Below are 22,530 nucleotides of genomic sequence, written 5' to 3' on the forward strand. Positions count from 1 at the left end.
CCTCGATGTAATAAATGTGTTTTAACACATTCTTTAAACTTATGCATTGGTAGGTCCAAAATTACCTTAGGAATCATATTAAAAGCGTATACTCAATCCCACAAATGACTTAAAATATATTATCATCCGCCCACTGCAGTGCACTTATCTGCTCCCACAACCAGTGGCGTGCATAGAGGGTATGCACAGGGTATGCAGATGATATAAAATGAAGAAAATCTCCCTTACGTGTTAACAAATACTTAAGGATAGGCAATGTTAAAGTTATAAAAAGTCGGATCGGTGGACTCTTATTGGATATTTTTTGATTCATTTTTATATAATCTGCATACCCTGTGTATACCCTCTACGCCCGAACACCAAGAAGGCACTCTGTCTTGGCGTTATTAAAAATGTAATAATACAGAATTTGCAACACTAATAATACTAATAATAATCATTTATGTCAGGCTTTACCCATAATTTAACATAGTACATCAGTTACAAAATTAAATTAGGTGCAATTAAAATAAATACATGTCAAAAATAAATACATTTGAAACTAAATAAAATCGGCACATAATTTAAATTAAGAGAAGTAGAAGAACAATCCTTCAATATTGTCTAAGCAGCATTGGTAAACGCAACATGTAGGCCATTTTCTTTCGAAGTCAATTGTCGATGTTCGACTGCTCGATCGTAAAAAGTCTAAGGCACTAATAACGACAGACTAAAATGATACTCAACCTGTTCTATTCAAAGCTTATATTCGTCTATACCTCTTCTAGGCAGAGCTGGCAGGATCGGGGATTCCAAAACGAGCCGAATGAGGTCCAATTTACATTGGCGACAATATCGTCAAAGCAAAATTGACCTAATGTTTCTAATATTAGAGTTGCAAATCCTGTTTTTTATTTTACAGGACCACTTGCTATAGAAGTGTGGACGAATTTGAGCATTAAAACAAGGTGTTTACATTCCATTTTACTCTAATATTACAGAGAATAAGGTAAGTCGAAAACAACTACAATAGCGAGCGTACCAATATCGTAACTTGATTCTTCCTTTAAGGGTTTTCTGTAGAATATGATATGTATCCGACGGCATGATTTTGCTTACTTTTGAATGAGCTAATAACGCTTTAATATATCGCTATACTGAATTTATTTATTTACATACCCAGAGGGACATTACAAATTCATAATTGGTTTCCCGTACTATATTTATGACACAAAATGAAACATAAATATGAAATAACAAATTAAAATACACTAATTGCTAATGTTTTTTTTTATTGTGATATTAATTTTATTTGGTTCATAAATACACACATGGCCCAATTCGTCCTCCAAGTCGTTGACTTTCTCCAACGCAGCCGTCTTCGTCTCACTGTCTTCCATGAGTGCAGCCACGTCGAACACGTTGTCCAGGTACGCTGAGATTTGAACCTGTTCAAGAAATTGTAATGTTTAGGGACAACATTATAATAGCTTCCTAATTTCTAAAGATAAATAATAGTATATTAATTGTAGCAGTTTTTCAGTCATTTTGCGTGCGACAAGGATAGTTTGCGTATGCTAAGTATAATTTGCGTGCGCCAAGTAAACTTGTCGCACTCAAATAACAGTTTTATTTACGAAAAAACTTACGCGTCATTTTTAAAATGGGCACACAGCTCTTTTTCAACCGCAACAGCGAGTACGAAAATACTACTTATTCCGCATGAGTAATAAAAATATAATTATATTACGACAGTAAACACATCGCCATCTAGCTCCAAAGTAAGCGTAGCTTGTGTTATGGGCACTAAGACAACTGATGAATAATCTATGAATAATATACATAACTACTTACAATATATATACAACGTGTTACAGAATTACGAAATAATATTGAAGGATGCATAAGTATATTCCATAAGGAATCACCCTGTGAATATATTTATTATTAAACCATATTTTACCATACACACGAATTCAAAACATTTTAAGTGTTTACTTTTGACAACCCTATTGAGGACAAAAGACCGACACGGGCATAGTACCTACGCTACGCGACGCGTACCTAATAAAGTGACAGGATATATTATCAAAATTAAGCTTAATTTGCTATACTCCGCGAAAAGAATATCATGGAATATCATGGATTTCCGCAAAGTAACGCCTGCTTCTATACAAAGTGACAGGAGTCACATGTGTTGTTAGGGCCGTATTTGATATTTGGTGTAAAACTGCGAGTGTTCCTGTAAGAGACCCTTGGGAAGTCGGTGTTTTTTTCTACGACCAAAGATTTTTCTTCTCCGTCCTTTCAACTAGCTCTGTACCAAAAGTCAAGTCAATTGCTTGCTTAGTTAGGTCATTAAATAAGGGCCACTAATCATAAACACAGTTTCGCATTTGTAATATTAGTACAGTATAAAAAAAACCATCTTGTTATAACACTGAGAAACAGTATTGTCACTAGATGGCGCTCGTTCGATTCCATACTAATCTTAGTTTTAGGCGATCAAAAATCTAACACTATTTAGCCAGATGGTAAGTGGAAAACTATCTGTTATAAACAGAGTTACACTTCGCAGGGTTTGCACGGAAAACCTCCTATGTCCTGCCACCCTGTACTTATCAACCTGAGGCGTAGGTGTGAAGTCAAAATGAAATGAATGTGAAGTAATTCACGCCCTTCAAACCACATCACAGCAATGCAAACAATAGTGGCGTGCACTTCATACATGCACAAAAGCACTGCCTACCCTAAAATTGATATATAACTCGTATATTTGCCGTTTTGCATTTGCATGCATACCCTGGTAAGAAGCCCAGTGCACGCCACTTTTTTTTTTTTTTCCATTGGTAACAAATGCTGTTCAGCAATAAACATGACGGTATTACTTCCCCGGAAGAGCGCTCTCACAAAAAGCTCTCCACCAATAGCCTATTGCAGTCCACTGCTTCAATAATAGCCTGTCCTAACTGGAGGTTTGCCCATAATCACCACGCTGGGCTGCCGGATCGGTGGCAATAGGTTATTGTAATAGCACACAGGACACTGCTGCCCGGTCTGCGTTAGATTACCTTAGTCGTCTCGTAAGACACCCGCGGAAAGAGGAGAGGTGGTGTTGTGGCAACAAGAAGGTCTACTGCCCCGAATAACCAGACCCTGCGGTGAGAGCCCTCTCACCTGAACAGACCAGAGCGTATTCAGAAGTTTTACAAGAACACAGCTCTCACCAAACCTCCAAGAAGCCGTCAAAAGTCGTCTGTGTCGGCGAGTTACCTGCAAATCTTCGCTTTCGCACTGCCTCAGCCTTTCCAAGTAGTAGTCGAGCTTGAGCGCCGTGAACTCGTACTGCAGGTGAACCCTGAAGTTCATATCCTCCACCGAGTGAACTATTATATTCACGAATTGCATGCACGCCACCTGCGGAACAATATTTGCAACTATCAGAAGTGGGATACGATTTAAAAAAAAATATTACAATTTCGTTGTATACCAATTTAATCTTTGTAAAACAAAACATAAATCTTTATAAAAAGAAGTTCATTTAAAAATGAGTAGGTATATGCTTTTACAACATGATACCGAAGGTAATATTAGATTTACCATTACATAAGTTTCAAGAATGTATAAAAACACATTTAGGCGAAAAGGTTGCCTGGAAGCAAGCTGCTCCGGTTTCATCTCTCACAAGATAGAACAATGATTGTTAAATTGTAAAATAATGTTAGAAATGAGCAACTGCTGAGTTTCTTGCCGGCTTCTTCTCGTTACAATCTGCCTTCCGAACCGGTGTAAGTAGAGTCACTACAAACAGACATACTTGACGTTTCAAAAGTGAAATCTTTATTGCACACATAAACAATTATACAAAAGAAAACATAAAACAAAGAGTCATAATAATATGTAAATATTTTAGCGTGCAAAGATGGTCCTAATGGTAAAGCGATCAATTACACGAGAATTTCTGGTAATGACTATTTTCCCTCCGCATGTTTGTACTGTTTTTTCAGCAGTCTCTTTTACCGCCCAATATTAAGTTCCATACAATACGACAAGTCTTACAATTACCTTATAAATATTCCCTTCAAGTTTTAGGTGAATTCGTGGATCGCATATCACTCCCGAGACCATTCCATCCATCCCGCATTCATTCTAGTGCTTACGTAGGGAGTCTTACGTTTTGGAGAAACGATCTTAGTTACCAAAAATCGGACGTCATTGTTACTTTTACTCACCATAAATTCAATATGGAAGCTGTCGTAGTTCATGAAGTACTCCATTAGAGTGTGAAACCGCCTCGGCTCCCCGACCACTTCCTTGAAGTTGTCGAACGCCGATAGGATGATCTGGTGGCCGCCCTTCACCAGGCAGATGGCCGCCAGGAGTTCTAACACCAGCGCCTTGGTCCGAAGGGAATGGTGTACTAGGGAGAGGGCTATGCTGTTTATAGCTTCCCTATGCTGTATCACCATGTTGAAACCGTACTGTAAGGAAAAAGTGAAATTTGTTTTGAGCATTACTATAGCGATGATAGCCTAGCGCGACTAGACGAGTTCGAATCCAAGCACGCACCTTTAACTTTTCATAGTTATGTGCGTTTTAACCATTTTTTTTTTTTTTTTTTTAACGATACGCCAGCCTTCTACGACAATCATGCCCGTTAGAAAGCAATATATGCAAATAAGTACTATAGCTTTTAAGTTTTTGTTTTTGATTTTTGTTTTCATTTTTGTTTTAATTAAATTATTATTCTTTTTCTTTTTTTGTATAATAATTGCTTGCTAGGTACTTATTCCTAAGCAATTGTGGTTGATGTTAACGTATTATATATATAACCAAGTTGTGGAAACTTCATTGGTTTACGTGATACAAAAATACGGCATTACTTTTATGTGTAATAATACTGTTTGTTTCCCTTGAAAAGCTAATAAATAAATAAATAAATAAATGATGAGGTCTAGGTTGGAGCACGCTTGCCTAGAAAAAGCCTATTCACTCTAGCCTCGCAATTAAAATATCACTTGTTGCGACGGTGACGGAAATCATCGTGAGGAAACCTGCATGCCTGAGAGCTCTCTATAATGTTCCCAAAGACGTGGCTACCACGTCCGAAACCCATTGGTGGTGTTGAAATCATGATGATGATGATTGCTATACAAATATTATAAATGCGTGTTTTGTTTTTAATTGTTTTAATAGTGTTTTTACCAACACTTGGAAGAAATATTTATCAATTTTAAGCAACAGTTTTGAGTGAGATAGAGTTAGTCATAATATATAGATGTATTATATCGGGCAAATAAACGAATGCTATATCTATGCAGATGATAAGAGCTCGGACCTCGGCTCGGTTCGACGTTAATCTGAGTGTTGGTGGACTTTTGGACTAATCAATGTTTAGTCCGAACGCCCCCGTGACCGCGGTAAGGATCCACGTCCGGATGATGTCAGAAATCGGGGCCCTATGGCGATAGGTCCTACCCCAAAAGCTCTACCCCTTCTACTAAAACATGACATAGCTACCTTATTGTTCATGATGGCTCGCATGCACATGATGCACACGTGGATGTCGTCGGTGGACGCGCCCATGTTGAGGCGCGCCGCGTGGCGGGTGCGCTTGCGCGCGGCTGCCGGGCTTCCGATGGTCTCGCCGTCGGAGTCCGCGGAACGTGCGCGCCGCCTCCACGTTGCGCTGAGGGTCCCACTGATATCCGTTGGCGCACTGCAGTCCGATGTCGTCGTGTTCACTGGCGGAAGAAACCTTTACAATCCCTTTTAAATATTGGGTAGGTGATATTATTTGAATCACGAAACTTTTTGGATTACAGAAGCGGGCGCTACTTTGCGGAATTCCATGGTATACAACTAACCCTTAACACCACTCGTGGGGGAGTAGGATCCCCCAATATACTAATTTGCGTACTTTTTTTTGTCATTATGAACACGCATACGCACGCGCGGTCCGTGTATTGATTGTTCTGCCAGAAAGATAGACGATGGACTAGAGCATATAGTTTAGCAGGTACGTGCAGCTGGTGGACCTAGGTCCCCCAGAAGTGTAGTATTGTAGTTTGTAAAATATTTAAATTATATGATTGGTAATATTTCCGATTATAAAACTATTGAGAACAAAAGATTTAGTTCGTTTTGAGTTACTTGGTTAGTGGCCATAGAACTAGACACAGAAAACTTCAATAAAACCATTTTTTAATGAACTTTTGAATAATTTTAAAACTAATCCAATTAATATAGTATCCAGGCTCTTAAAAATCAGTTAAATACATGGGTTACTTGGGGGATCTAGCTCCCCCACAAATTTAATTGTGAGGGTAGAAATAGCAAGTGGAGCTAAGTTAAACTTAATTTGCTATAATCTGCGAAAAACAGTCAAATCTGTACATTGCAATTTATGATTTATTCGGCATTTATATATACAATAACCTAACAGATCTCCCAAAATGTGAAAGAGTCTTCCAAGGAGATTTACCTACTAATATAGAAATATTCCATTTGATCTGCAGATAAAAGGTGTTTCCAAAACTCTTCGTAGACCAGAAATGCAAGAACAACGTACTTGTTTAATTAAAATAAGTATACAAGCAAATCGTGTTCGTTGCCTATAAATAAAATAAACCATCATCAAATGTCATGACTACCGGTAGAGATCGTGTAGGAATGAAGCTGAAAGCTCACCCTGGTTGATGGCGTCAGAGGAGTGACTCCTGGCCAGTGCTATCCGTTGCTCGTGTCTCATCATGCTCAACCTGAAGCTCAGGTAGTCGATCAGCACGTCGAGCCCCTGGTTCTGCTCGTTTAGGAACTCCCTCACCCATCTAAAGACAGAGGAACCTGATTACACTGGCAAACTACGGGAGTATGGCAATTTTATTTAACCCATAACCCTAATCGGTTTCTACGAGACGTCATCCCGGAACTCTTAATCGCTTAGCGGCAGTTATTTGTCCGCAAGGTGGTAACTAGGTAAGGCCGAAGCTTCCGAGCAGACCAGACCATAGAAAATCGGATCTAATAAATTACCAAATCTCCTTTGCCGGGAATCGAACCCGAGGCCACCAACTTAAAACCACAGCGCTCACCGCTGTGCCAGGGAGATCGACAAAGGGTATATAATAATTCACCATACAAATTGGTAATTTCATAGTAAATACTGCTCGTCACACTGATTATCCTACATGGCTGAGAGTTCTCCACAATGTTCTCAAAGGTGTGTGGAGTCCACCAATCCCCACTGGACCGGCGTGATGGACTACTGCCTCAACCCCTTCACATTGAGGTAGGAGACATCAGACACGTGTCTTTAGAGCCGGGTTGGTAATGGGATGATATGACTATGACAGTGATCACAAAGATAAAAATATGTAACACTTTATTTAATATGAATTGTGAACTTTTGGCGTTGCTATAATATCCCTTCGGGAGGGAAGCGAAGTTGACCAGAAAAAAATATTGATTGTTCGCAAAGAAATACTTACTCTATGTGATTGGTCCGTAAAGATATTTCTAAATCCCTAAGAACTTGTGTTGAAGTGGAGTCGCCGACCATTTTTCTTTTCTGTAAAAAAGGAATAGTAAGGTTGTAAAAATTTCAGGTACACTAGTAAATGTCGAGTTATATCAAGTAATTTATTTATTACAGCGTTATAATATAACTTAACTATAAGAGAGCTGATTCCGTCTCGAAACTGTTCTATTGGATGTTTGTAATTTATCCAACTGTAGTCATTGTTCCTAAGCATAAAACTAATTAAACAAAAATAAAAAAAATTGTCGGGTGAAAAACAGATTGTTTTTTTTTCGTGTTGGTAGTAATTTTGTACAGTTCATTTTTTTTCTCGTGCAAGACACTGTCTCTCCCTAAAGATGGTAATTTTTATGTAACGAGTTTTCAGCTTTGCTATACTTGGTGATCCACATGTTATCAAAGTGTGGAACAACAGGCTGTGCCACCGCTGCCCAAATATTTCCAAAAAAATATTTTCTTGATTTTTTTAAATTACAGAATTAGTTCCTCTGTATTTTCTACGGCGTCCAGGTTAGGAAGCCCTGCGGTGACAATTCTTGTCACGATGAACTAAAATGGATTAAGTGTGATGGAAGAAAAGTTTGAGTTCATAGGAACCATCAATATTATACAAATACACTGTTGTAGACCTTTACCTCCTTTCATCGCAGCGTCAGCGTTGAAAGCGAGGATGCAGTAAATAACATTGCTGTCAGTGTAGCTTTCAACACAGCAGTCTTATTAAATTACTCGGTCGCAATGGTGTACGCAAATCGTGCGGATAAATCACCAGTAACCTTTAGTATGAGATTATGACGATCGCCATCGTCGAGTCGTTATCGAGTACCCAATATCGTCAAAGTATAATTTACCTGTCTTTGGTTTTAAAGTCACCATAATAGTTAATTGTGAACTATTATAGTGAAACTACTATTTATCACTATATTTCAAAATGTATGTATGTATGTCATTATAATAAATGTATACCACAATAATTATAATCTGTAAACAAGGCCTAAATCGGTCTGATTTAATGCGACTTTACCAACAACGTGTGTTGCATACACGTAAAAAAGTAAAACCACTTAATGGTATTTTTTTTATTAAAACATTAGGGTAGGTGGTTCGATAATGAAGAACACAAGTATATATTGTATCGCCTTTTAAACATTTTAAGCTGTCATAAAGTTTGGTAGAACGAAAATTCCAATAAATTAAATATTAAATAATAAATAAAATAAAATATACTACGACAATACACACATCGCCATATAGCCCCAAAGTAAGCGAAGCTTGTGTTATGGGTACTAAGATGACTAATGAATATTTTTTTTATGAATAATATACATAAATACTTATAATATACAGATAAACACCCAGACACTGAAAAATCCTTATGTTCATCACACAAACATTTTCCAGTTGTGGGAATCGAACCCACGGCCTTGGACTCAGAAAGCAGGGTCGCTGCCCACTGCGCCAGTCGGCCGTCAAATAATATTTACTAGTAGTTCGGAGAAACGATGGACGTTGGGGTCCTAAGGTGCTGGAATGGCGACCCGCACCGGTATACGCATCACGTTGTTAACAAACGGCCCAGGACCGTGGATTGTGGAACTGCCTACAGAAGACGTATGCCCAGCAGTGGACGTCAATCGTTTTGATTTGATGATGATGGCGATGATGACCATCTGGTCGCATCTTGTGCACGCCACTTGAGTCTGGCATACTCAAGCCAAGACCCCCATAGTCGCCACTTGAGTCTCGGCACTCGGTAACGACTGCGAGCGTGGAAATCACGTACTAGGAGCACATGAATCTAAAGAGCACATCGGACCAGTTTCCATTGAATTCGGCGACGATCACGACTCTGCCATATCCACTGCGAATAGTTTTGTTTAGACATTATGGTTATAACGAGCGCTAGATTGCCCCAAGTCCTTATACAGGCATGGGCTCCTTTCATATGCTATCGTGAACAACGCCCACCACGATTTGCGAATGGTGCAATTAATGAGTGATTTACCTACCTTAAATTTATCCATTCTCAGAAATACTTATAAAGTAGGCCTCGAGTCTTTTTATTTATTCCACTACAAGTCAGCAATCTCACCTAGTGGTAAGTTATGATGCAGTCTAAGTTGGCAACGGGCTAAGCTGCTAGGGGGTATTATATAAATCCACACCGCTAATCGGTTTCTACGCGACATCGTACCGGAACGCTGAATCGCTTGGCGGCACGTATTTGTTGGTAGGGGTAACTAGCAACGGCAGAAGCCTCCATCTTGCACTTAGGCTAAAGTTTTCAAAGTTTTGATTAATTCTTTGAAGAATCCTGTACGGGTCAAGACCTAAAAAATCAAAGGGCAACATTTTACTTGTGCTGTCCGAGAGCACAACAAGAAGTAGAAATTAAAAAACCCACGACTTTCATGTGTTGTATATTGAGGGCGTTGTTAAAATATACATAACAATCGACATCTTGGACCAATTTTTATGAGACGTAGCTAAGAAAGAATACTTCCGAATAATTCACCTTTCAAAGAGAAATAAAAACAAATTCAAAAACAATTCTATAAATTTAAAATGCATATAACAAATTTCGCAACCGACAGGATTTGAACCTGCGACTCTGTGGTTGGAGAGCTGTTAGTGGTCGAAGCGCTCAGGCCACGATTGCCAGAGAGTCGCTGGTCCAAATTCTGTAGGTATCCGAAATTATTTTATATGCATTTTAATTTTATAAAATTGATATTTCCTCAAGTGTTGGTAAAAAAGCTATACAAATTATAATATCATCGGTTCATCCGTTCGGGAGCTACGATGCAATAGACAGACACACACACGCGCACGCGCGTACGCGCGCACACATACACACACACACACACATACATATACACATAGAGACCTCAAACTTATAACACCCCGTGGATTTTGCGTCGGTGGTTAAAAACTAATCAAACCAAATGTAAACTATCTTCCAAGAATCATGTACTTCGACGTATAAATGTCTGTAGGATGACTCACGAGTGACTGTAATCGATGTTATTGAAGATTCTCCGTGAGAATGTTGATCGCGTCATGACCATTGTCCCGATCGTGGACAAAGCTGCTTAGTACTGACAGATGGATTAAATTAAGTGGGATTAAAGTGTTAATACAGGACGATTAGTGGGCATTAGCATGCATTAGTATTATGATATCTACGCTCAAAGTATGTCTATACGTAATCAAATAGAAATGTGTAGATTCATAGAAGCATATCACATAGCGCAGTGGACCAAATGGACATACATATACAATGTGAAGTCACACTGGCTCTTTGTTGCTGATGGGAAGTGAGATACAGCTTTAGGTGGACCGAGCTTGCCTAGAAGATGCCTCTTCACTCTTGATTTGAAGGTACTCATATTATAGGTAATGGGGAAAATTGAGGCTGGTAGGGCAATTCAAGATCTTTGCGGTGCGAATAAGAAACGAGGATGCAAAGCGTTTCGTACTTGTCCAAGATATATTAACCAAGCAGGGGGTATACGTAAGGCCAGAACTAGATGAAGATAAACTAAACTAAACGAAGATGCTAATAGTCTTTTGAATATGGTTTTTTGAATATTAGGGGAATTCGCTGTGTGTTGTTGTATGTTAATGCTTAAATTAATAATGCACATAACTCCGGAAAGTTAGTGTATGCCGGGATCGAACTAGGTTCCCCCGAAAGAGACAGGAGATAGGAGTCCTCTACCTCGGACAGGCGTCGGTCGTTACAAAATCTGTCTTCATGTTTAAAGAAAAATGTTATGGCGACTCTCGATGGTGTGAGATAAGAGGCGAAAAACTTCTATCTACCTATCGCATGACATATAATTCAAAATTCATTTATTTCAAGTAGGCCTACTTTATAAGCACTTTTTAAACGTCAAGTATGTATGTTTGTAGTGAATCTACAACCGGTTCGATAAGCAGATTCTACCGTGAAGAGCCGGCAAGAAACTCAGTAGTTGCTCTTTTCCAACATCAACATTTACAATCATTTTTCTATCTTCCGGAAATGAGAGCAAAGCTGGCTGCTTCCAATCTACCTTGTCAATAAGAAATTCATGAAATGTATTATAGATTAGTACTTTGCTGTAATAAAATATATTTTTACACATTTTTAAATGTATGAATTGGTAGGTCCAGAATTACCTTAGGAATTATCTTGTAAAAGCGTGTACTCAACCCCACACAGGAGTTCTGCACATTACGCAGACGATATGCAGATATCACTAATTTATGTCCGTTTCTGGTAAGTAGATTGTTAATATCAGCTTTTTATTTATAAAGAGTAATATTTTGTCCCACAGAGACTATATTATTATAAATATATTGCGAAGCTACTGGTATAGGTAAAACTATCTAATTAGACAGTCTATTTAAATTTAATCGACTTTAATTAATTCTCGAAACTGGGCTTGATGGTAATCAAATACCAATTTCTTGGTTAATGACATGGTTCATCTGAAAAATACAAATTACTTTTGCTATTTTTAAATTGACAACTAATACCTTATTAAATTAACGTCGTGAAGTCTTTAAAAAGTGCGTTTCGCCAGGACTTAAGGGCAGGCATCGGTTGCATCTTATGAAATTTCTTCAGCCACGCACAGCACGGAACGCAATCGGTGTAATGAAATCATTTATATCGAGAGTGATCGTAACCTGAAGGGTTCTAACAGCGTCACCAGAGGATGAGGGCAACCGCGAAAGCTGTGAGCCCCACGGTGCGACGTCGTCATGGGGACGTGAACGGGGGACGTCGACCGAAGGGTGCCTTCTGCGAGGGTTCAGGCCTCAGGTCGACTTTTGGAGGAGAGTAACGACACGACTGGATTATGTCAAGAATCGGGGCCCTGGTCTGCGCTAGTGCAGGCCCCAGAACTAAGAACATACATAACCCTATTTATTGCATGTGCACTACATGCAATAAATTATGTCCAAAAACCGTGAAAACGCCCCGCGCACGTCTCACTTCACACCCGCGTAATATTGCTAGCTCACAAACATTTCCCATTTTGCCCATTTTATATAAAACGTTTAAAAAATTACAGGTTAAATAATTACTGTCAAATGCTAAATACAATTCTGTGCCATTGCTGCATGGTACATGTGCTTTTCAATCGGGCATGCCAGAAGGGTTTTATATAAACTATTTCGTTAGGCTGAGTTTACTATTATTTAACTATGCATCTTACTAATAATTTATGATCCAAGTAGGTCGAAATAAATGACTTTTATTTTATTTATTTAAATAGAGTGAAGGAACTAACCACCTGTTCGAGAAACACTACTAAACTGATGTGGTTTTTGATGCTTCAATATTAGTCGTGTACGCGGTTTCTGTCAGTTCTTAATTCTGTGTTGTAGGCGTTGTGTGTGTTTTACCTAATTGTTTGTCGTAATTATGATCTAATTTTTTCTGAATTAAATGGGAGATATAAGTTTGCACAAAATTATACTAATATTCAAGTAATATTAATAAATTTGGCTCTTACATTTGCTTATTTTTGCCAGTAGGTTGCTTTTAAGAGGCGGGAAAAGACGATGCAAAAAAAAAGATTAATAAATACCACGAAATATCAGTTATTTTATGCAAACGAATTGCGGGTAGCTTGTACGTAATAAACGCACAATACTATCATTCGCTGTACCTACCCCACATTGCGAAACAATACGCAATACATCAGCCGCTCTGTCGCTTTAGCGCGCAATTCCCCGGACAGTAACTAATAGTACCCGCAGCAATGGCAAGCAAATCGCTCAGCCCTTTGTCTTCCTTAAACAACTCTTTGCCGCTTCGTTAGAGATTTGTTTTATTGGCGGAATAAACTTTGAAAAAGCCTTCAATTTAATAAATAAATAACAACGCACACAGCGCCATCTAGCCCCAAAGTAAGCGTAGCTTGTGTTATGGGTACTAAGATGACTGATGAATATACACTTTTATGAATAATATACACTTATAATATACATATAAACACAGAGACACTGAAAAATATTCATGCTCATCACACAAACATTTTCCAGTTGCGGGAATCGAACCCACGGCCTTGGACTCAGAAAGCAGGGTCGCTGCAAACTGCGCCAATCGGCCGTCCGATCGGTGTAATGCTAAAGCGCTAAAAATTGTGATAGAGCAGAAATCAAAACATTTACAAAGTCTATTTTGTCTTACCTGTCTTATAACGTAAACATGTCTTTTCGGTGTAAAAATTAATTAAAATTAGTTTGTCTGACATGTCTATGTGTGTGCGTATGCGTATGTGTTTGCGTGTGCACGCGCATGCGTGTACGGATAAACCGATTTTGATTTTTCCAATTTGACTTAGTCGGAAGTCAGTGTATGTTTAATGAAGATCGTTCCAAAAAATGCCTGATTATATATATTTATACAATACTAGCGTACCCAGCCTGCTTGGCTGGGCTAGATTTTGCTTTATTTTATTTAAACAATAAACTTACTTCATCAAATTTTTAATATAAGTCTCATAATATATTAAATCATTTATTTCTCTCCGTATTCATTCTCTTCTATTCTCTTCTCGAGCGGGTGAAGATCATTATCTATACCCACGTACACCCAACAATAGAATATCATCATAGTAAATAAAAGCTGTATTTGACAGTTCAAAAATAGGAGTGCTCCGATCGTCACCAAACTTTACAGGATTACTCGCCAGGTCAATCCGGAGATTCCCTGAAAGTTTCATTGAAATCAGTCCAGCTGTTTCGGAGCCTATACGGAACATACCCACACACTTCTCTTTTATATATATAGAGATAGATAGGTAGATAGATTATTATTGAAATTCACACTAGTCTTTTTATATTTTTAAAACATAGCATTCACACGAAATATATATGAAAAGATTGTTTACATTATAAAACAAGTTTGAAAAACCTAACCTTAGATTTTGTGTCAAGAGTTCTTCTTACCCTGTGACTCCTGGAGGCTTTGGGGTCGAGGTACGTGCGCAGTTTGTTGAGGTAGTGTGCGGGGGCGTCCTTCGCCTGCACCATGTCCTGGTCGCAGATGATCTCCCATTTCTTCTCCAGGTCATAGTTGCGGAGAAGCTTCGCCTTGTCGGGCGGGAGGTCCATTGAGGCCTTGAATAAATGAAATACAAATTGTAGCATAAACACATTATAATACAAAGAAAACAAAACACCAATCGCCCTTTTTGGTACACACAGTTGTACGTAAATCTATACTATACCATTAATATTATAAAGCTGAAGAGCTTATTTGTTGGTTTAGTTGAACGCGCTTATTTCAGGAACTAAAAATTATTTTTGTTGGATAGTCCATTTATCGTGGCAGGCAAAAAATCACCATGCTAAGACTAAATAGGACCGAAGAATCAATGAATAATGCCTTAAAATCGGAAAAAATATTCCCATTCGACGTAAACTCACAAGCACAATCAGAGACTCGATCTTCGAGTCAAAAATTCAAAGAGAGCACTGTCGCCTGTAATACAGGTTTTTACCTAAATCAGGGACAGTAGATTTTAAATGGCACCTTACATACATATATCAATAATAATATTTACTTTACTTTGTATGAAAATAATTAGTTTTAAAAATTAAAGATAACTGTAAATGAGTCTAAGTTCAGTTTAAGTTAAAAGTTCAAAAAAATATTACTACTGGGCTTCCGTGGCACAAAAATTGTGTACGACGGTATTGTTCCCAAAGTTATTAAAGAAAAACTATATTTTAATTTCTAATCACCATAACTTTTTTATGGTAATCAAATTATTTTTTAAATAATACATGATTTGCTAAGGTGTGTTTTTAAATCATGACATTAATCATTAACCGAATAATTCCAACATGATAAAAAACCGATACCAACGCGAGCCAAGTCGCGTGCAACAGATAGTACCAAACTAAGAAAAAGCGTAAAAAGCAAAACAATATGCATAAATTAGGTTCTTGCAATGCAAACAGCCCGTAGTGGGCATGCAGCGTGCCGCGTAGATAAACAGACGCGTATACCGACTTTGAACCAGTTCCGGGCGCATGCGCGCCTGCGCATAACGGTATCCACGGATGGGCTAGGGTTATCGGTAATCGGTAATTGCATTCCTATTGATTGCTTGATTTCAGCTTAGTGATTTATTCTTCAACCAGCTGTTGCCCGCGTCCTTCGGCCGCATTTATAACTGTTTCTTACCACTGTTATAAAATATAGCCTATGTTACTTCCGTCCTTTAAACTAACTATGCTAATAATCAAGTTTATTGGTGGCTTAGTCAGGGCGTTAAGGACAACCAAAAAAATACACTTTTCATTATCGCCATCATAATATCAACCCGACGGCCGATTGGTGCAAAGGGCAGCGACCCTGCTTTCTGAGCCCAAGGCCGTGGGTTCGATTCCCACAACTGGACAATATTTGTGTGATGAACATGAATGTTTTTCAGTGTCTGGGTCTATATATTATAAGTATTTATGTATATTATTCATCAAAATTATTCATCAGTTACCCATAACACAAGCTACGCTTACTTTGGGACTAGATGGCGATATGTGTATTGTCGTAGTATATTTATTTTTATTTATTTATTTAACCCATTACCGGCCCACTACAGGGCACGGATCTCCTACTACAATGAGAAAGGTTTATGCCGTAGTCCAACACGTTGGCCAAATGCGGATTGGACGACTTCACACGCCTCTGAGAACTTTATAGAACTCTCAGGCATGCAACACTGGGCCCACGAAGTCCTAACTAGAATCACCGCTTTTGTATTTATAGTATAGCCTTTAACGTCTATTGCTGGACTAAAGGCTTCCGCAAAGTATATAAAGGCTTCACCTAACGCTAAGGCGACACTGCTACTCGTTCTCCGTTATTTTCCCTTAGTCGCCTCGTACAACACCCGCGGGAAGAAGAAAGTTGGCGACTACTGATCTACCGTAGCCATACGGCACACTAGTTTATTAGACGTTATATAAGTAAGGCATCGTTATACGCAATGTACCTTTGTGTAAAGGACTTCGCATACTATATCCACTCCACGCCAATTCTTCTTAAGACGAAAGGGATATAATGTAGGATTCTTAATAAGTATATTATGTAAGGGGTTACATGCAGTAAGAGTGAGGGTTGCTACATGATAAATAGTAGCATAATCACGAAGAAAAAAAACTCTTTTGTTTTCAACCGCCTTGCGTCTGCTTTGCCTTATTCTACGCATAAAACAGACAACGCGAAAACGCGTGCCCGTTGACTTGTCGGTTTGTTAACACACATCAAAGGTGACAAATGACGCCGACTATGATCATAGACTGCCTACATTTCCACTCATTTTATAACACGCAGCGATAACACATATATTGGCAACGGCCAAGAGTTCAAACAACTTTCTTATTATTCATTAACTTTTATTTTCCTTATTCGTTTTTACTCGACACTATTTAACACAAGTTGCCACTTTGTTGAACGTTCGCGTTCGAATGCCTAAATTTTTCGTAGCATGGCCCCTTAGGCGCCATCTTTGTCCCCTCCTAAATTGTTGTTGATCACGTGATATTCAGCAAAAGCGCACGAACCGGAAACGAACTCGCAATACATGATAAATCTTATACAATTTACTTAATATTATTATAATTATTCATTAAGTCTATTTTAAATAATTGTTGTATAAATAACTATTACAAATCTACCCTAAACAGTATTGATAACAATTACATTCATACTTATCATCCGGAAATAACAATTCTCTAGTAATATATAAATCTTGATCATGTTATTTTATATATTTAAATAATATTGTGACAGTAAATAATCTTGACTTAATAAATAACCCTAACACATAGTACTATCGTGATTCGCAAACATCACACTTATTTGGCATATTCGGTATATCGGCACGAAATGTGGATTCAGTGTGAACGGGCATGTTTATTGTTCGCAAACATAACTATTCTTAAATGTTATGCGAAAACGAATAGCAACTGTATTATGAAAAAAGCAGGAGAATCTGTATGGTGTAATTTATAATTTCTTAAATCCTTATCTACACACCAAACAGATCTTCGGCAATGTATCCTCACATGTATGTGTTAGTATAATTGGACTGAAGAAATGTTTGTGTGACTAAAGTTAATGCTAGCCGTGCAGGGTGGGTTTTGAACTCTCCGAGCTTTACGAAGGTACTGAGTTATCACCTCACAAAAATGTAAACAAATATGTATTAGAGTTTAATCTTAATATATATAAATCTCCTGTCACGATGTTTTACTTAACCGATTTTGAATTAAATGGGCACACCGTGAGCAGTCTGGTCCAACTTAAGAGATAGGATAGCTTAGATCTTTAATTATAGTCGCAATTTTATTTTATTGCAAATTATTTGTCTATAATTAATTGACAGTCACATGTTATATATATATATATATATATATATATATACTACTATAATCATTTAAGGCTTAGCGATACTGAATACTTTAAAAACAAAATCAAACGAAGACGAAGTCGCGGGCAACAGCTAGTGTTTAATATGTTTCTGTAAGCTCACTGCTTTCATTTCCCTGACGCCTGTCTGAGGCCAACATGGATAAAGAATTCTTGAATTTGAATTTAAATTTCGAACATTGTATATCATGGAATATCGCAAAGTAACTAATACAAATTGTAGTTCAATTATGGTGAAGGGGCATAGCGTTGGCTAGGTAATGAGCCTATTTCGCCGCCAGCGCCAACCCTACTACAGAGCGGTTGAAATAGAACCTGTACATCTCAATGCCAGCGATTTCGCATCCGATAAGCGTAATGAGATCGAATGATCTTTGTCGTTACAAATTATTGCCGTCGTGTCAATGCCGCTTAGCAAATGACTCGAGATTCGCTGCGAGATTGAATTAATGATATCACATAATGTATCTGCATCTCACGAAGACAGTTTACTTAAGGTTGTTGTGTTTTCTTTATTCCTCTAAAACTTAAGCCTTGACTGCAATCTCATTTGGTACTATATGAGTACATACTAATCAGAATCTGACGAGTCAAGAGTATGTCTTACCGAATGAAAGTTTATATCGTTATAGATCATTCAGTGGAAACAACATACAGATTCCAATGCGGGAAAGCCCGTTTGATAACTTTGGGATTGTCTGTTGTGCTCTGAACATAATTGTTTTTCAGTAATTAATAATAAAATTAGTAAAAAAAAAATTAAAATCGACATGAGTTTAGAATGTTAGACCAATGTAAATAAATAAATATACAACGACAATACACACATATCCATCTAGCCCCAAAGTAAGCTTAGCTTGTGTTATGGGTGCTAAGATGACTGATGAATATTGTTTAATGAATAATGTACATATAAACTTATGATATACATTTAAACACCCAGACACTGAAAAACAGTCACGTTCATCACACAAACATTTTCCATTTGTGGGAATTGGACCCGCCGTGGGTTCAATTCCCACAACTGGAAAATGTTTGTTGTGAGGACTTGGACTTGAAAGTAGGGTCGCGGCACACTGCGCCAATCGACCGTCATTGTTTCTCTTTATAATAATCGAAAGGCAAAGCAGACACACCCGTTGGTCAGGTTAATACCATCGACAATACACAGAGCAACACTTCGCAGGGCATGCAAGAAGCACGTGTTATAAACCGCTCTGTGTCCAACAACCTGTGGCGTAGGTGTTAAGCCTCTTACGCGTTTAATTCCACGCTATGCAGACCTTAACACAACCATGCTGATTGGCGGCTGGAATAAACATGGCGGTAGTACTTCCCCGGACGAGCTCTAACACAAAAAGTTCTACTACTTAACTCTTTTTAACATCATTTCATGTTGGTTTCTTAGCATTCAACGGGCCTCTGACACCCGTTCTAGATACCTACTCGACTGGTGAGGCTTTTTGCCGCATTGACCCGGAGGTTTTTATCACCTACGCGGCAAGTCTCCGTGTACCTACTTATAAAAAGTACGCAGTTGAACGGCCGGGCGAATGATTAACGCAAATATTGAACGCGATCGCCCATTCAACGCCTACTCCATTCAGATTTTGCTCCTGACTGTAGATTGAAAACAGGAACTTTTTGTAATAAATAATTCCTAAAATAATAAAGCTGAACAGATTGTTTGGTGGAACGCGCTGATCTCAGGGAACTACTAGTTCGAAATGAAAAATATTTTGTGTTAGATTCATCTATCCTCAACACAGATAAAATTTGGCTAGAAAGTAAGTCAACTCATTATATGTAAAATTTTGGTGTAAAAATAAACGATTTTGATATTATTCTCGAGCAAGGATATGTATATATAACATTAGGTACACCCAATAGGCGCGAGGCATCAAAGAAAAATGTGAAAATTGCTCTTATGGAAGCTTACGTCGCTTGCGTTGGGTTGCAGTTACAGTTAAAGAGTTACGCCAAATAGGTGTATGACGGAATTACTCGCCTTTAAAAGTTCTTAAGCTAAGTCCGCAACAACATAATTTGTCTAACTTATTTATTATCAATTTTGTCCTAGAATAATGCAATATATGCGAAGGTGTTTTTTTTAATTATGATTTTAATCATTATCTAAATAAGTCGCGGGCAGATATAGTTTTACGATTGACTCTAGATATTACGAGTAAAACTATTAATTTAACCTAGATTGTTGGCCTGCGAAACCAATTGATGCAAGGCAAATATTATAAGTTACAAATATCAATCAAATTATCGTTTGGAAAAATATAGTCGACACAACGTAGATACTGATCTCCCTTATAATATATTGGGTACCGCCGCGCTGGTTGCTTGGGCGTTCAAAAGCCCCGCAAGCGCAGAGTGGATGTTTTTTTTTATAATTTTTTAATAGCGCAAGCATTGTTAAGAATTAAAAAAAAAGTTAATATCAATAAATGATAGAAAATAATATTGGGATACATTCATAAGTATTTTTCGTAAAATATGTGACAGATCAATGAATAGCACAACCTTGCATCTTGCGAAGTGCAAGCATCACTTTCAACAGGGACCTAGACCTACCGACGTGGGTTATCGAGATGACCAACGCTTAACACTGCACGTTTTACACCTTAACTCGTGTTTACATTGTATACATGCGGTCTAGATGAACTTTGACTGAGTGTAGACGCGTTTGGAAGCCTATTCTTTAAACCTTACGATTGTCAACAGCTATAAAAACTGCAATTTTTCTTTAAACAGTTATAGAATTCTTGATCGAATTCAAGGCCCGTTTCACCTAAGTAAGAAATATTGAAAAGTTTATTTTGGCATAAATAAAAAAAAATTATACCTACTTATAATAAAAATGTCACAGATCAAATTATGTACGTTGATGTTATTTAAAAAATATGTTTGGTGAGCATTCTATAACCGACACTGAACCCCAAACTGTAATTTTCTTCATTCATGTCTGTCTGTGTCTCTGTATCATAGCCGCGCATAACACTGAAACTATTGAATGAATTCATATGAAACTGTATTGAGTTGAGAATTGAGTTCATACTATGAGGTACATAGTACACTTTTTATCTCCAAATTCAGCTAATTTCCATTAGGGGGAGGATGAAAGTCTTTTACGATTTTACACAATAACTCCGTCAAATGTTAAGCGGTTAAAATTTAAATATTTTTTTACTGGATAGGTTTTTCTATCAGTAAAGTTTTGCTTAAATTTCGTGTAGATCTGATGAATATGATTGGCGGTAGAGGAAAGAACTCCTCAGCGGACGGCAGCAACTCTCAGCGGTCACTTACCTTGTAGGCGAATAACATATTCGAAAAAAAACCTTTACTTATGTAAATTAGCTCAAAATGTAGCTTTTAATTGGTCACGACGGACTGATGTGATTTGTGAAATGGTTTACAAATATTTGACCGCTGACTGGCAAACACGCTGCTCAAACAAACACAAAAAAGTGAAAACAAAAGTTGGTGCAGCTAAGTAAGTTCTTCAACTTACTAAACCAATATTGGTAAATTTAGGCATATTGTTTCAACGGTGGATAAGGAGGTGATAAAATTAAAGGTATTAAACGGCCACGACCGCAAACGGACTTCAGCAATGTCAATTTTTTGTAGTGTCTTTTAGTTTATTTAATTTCATTTGTTACTTATGCAAGTTATTTTAAATCTTTCTGTTATATTCTCTGAGATTCATTGTTATGTTCCCACTACTGGAAAATGTTTGTGTGATGAGCAATAATGCTTTTCAGTGTCTGGGTGTTTATATGTATTTTCTAAGTATTTATGTAAATATAATTCATAAAAATATTCATCAGGCATCTTGGTACCCATAACAATAGCCATTACTTTGGGGCTAGATGGCGATGTGTGTATTGTCGTAGTATATTTATTTATTTATTTATGTTTTATATACCTTTTCCCATATAAAAGATGTATTATCATTATCACTATGTGACTTTAAGCTTCAAACCTCATAGCTAAAAAACTATTCTGTGGTCGTTTCTCTAATGTCCGGCCCCTGTCATAGCATGAAGAGAACTGTGTCAAAGTCAAAAATATCTTTATTCAAGCAGACCCATAGGTGGCACTTTTGATGCGTACATAAGAATTACACGGTAGTGAGATGATGGCGATAACCACATTCGTAAACTTAAAACTAAAGCTACGATGTGTTTGACCACTTAAAAAAATTGTGTATTCTGACATCATCATCATATCAACTCATTGCCGGCCCACTAAAGGGCACTCTCCTCTCACCGTTTAGGCCGTAGTCCAACACGCTGGCGCAGTACGGATTGGTAGATGCCTTTGAGAACATTATGGAGAACTCTCAGGGATGCATGTTTCTTCAAGATATTTTCCTTCACCGTCGGAGCAAGCAATTGTAATTGCTGTATACGCACATAAATTAGAAAACTTAGAAGTGCGCGCTGGGATTCGAATTCGGCCCCCGATGGTGAAGCCGAAGTCCGAACCACTAGACTAGGTGTTTACTGTGCATTGTTTTAATTGTATTATCGATAACTATTATTAATCACAG

At 37.8% G+C, this 22,530-nt stretch overlaps 1 protein-coding gene across 3 annotated transcripts in view; it reads right to left on the reverse strand.

Moving 5' to 3' along the window:
- The window catches only part of LOC120628699 (formin-like protein), a 102,947-nt gene that overhangs the window by 17,846 nt on the left and 62,571 nt on the right, over nucleotides 1-22,530 (reverse strand). For all 3 annotated transcript variants that reach the window (XM_039897264.1, XM_039897266.1, XM_039897265.1), the window contains exons 2-8: nucleotides 14,471-14,641; nucleotides 7,470-7,549; nucleotides 6,670-6,809; nucleotides 5,500-5,723; nucleotides 4,212-4,460; nucleotides 3,253-3,396; nucleotides 1,311-1,427 (exon numbers count right to left, since the gene is read on the reverse strand). In XM_039897264.1, coding sequence (XP_039753198.1) covers nucleotides 1,311-1,427; nucleotides 3,253-3,396; nucleotides 4,212-4,460; nucleotides 5,500-5,723; nucleotides 6,670-6,809; nucleotides 7,470-7,549; nucleotides 14,471-14,641 — 1,125 coding nt within the window. The remainder of the gene's footprint in view (nucleotides 1-1,310; nucleotides 1,428-3,252; nucleotides 3,397-4,211; nucleotides 4,461-5,499; nucleotides 5,724-6,669; nucleotides 6,810-7,469; nucleotides 7,550-14,470; nucleotides 14,642-22,530) is intronic.

The sequence above is a fragment of the Pararge aegeria genome, chromosome 13 (assembly GCF_905163445.1).
Source record: "Pararge aegeria chromosome 13, ilParAegt1.1, whole genome shotgun sequence".
NCBI classification, from domain to species: domain Eukaryota; kingdom Metazoa; phylum Arthropoda; class Insecta; order Lepidoptera; family Nymphalidae; genus Pararge; species Pararge aegeria.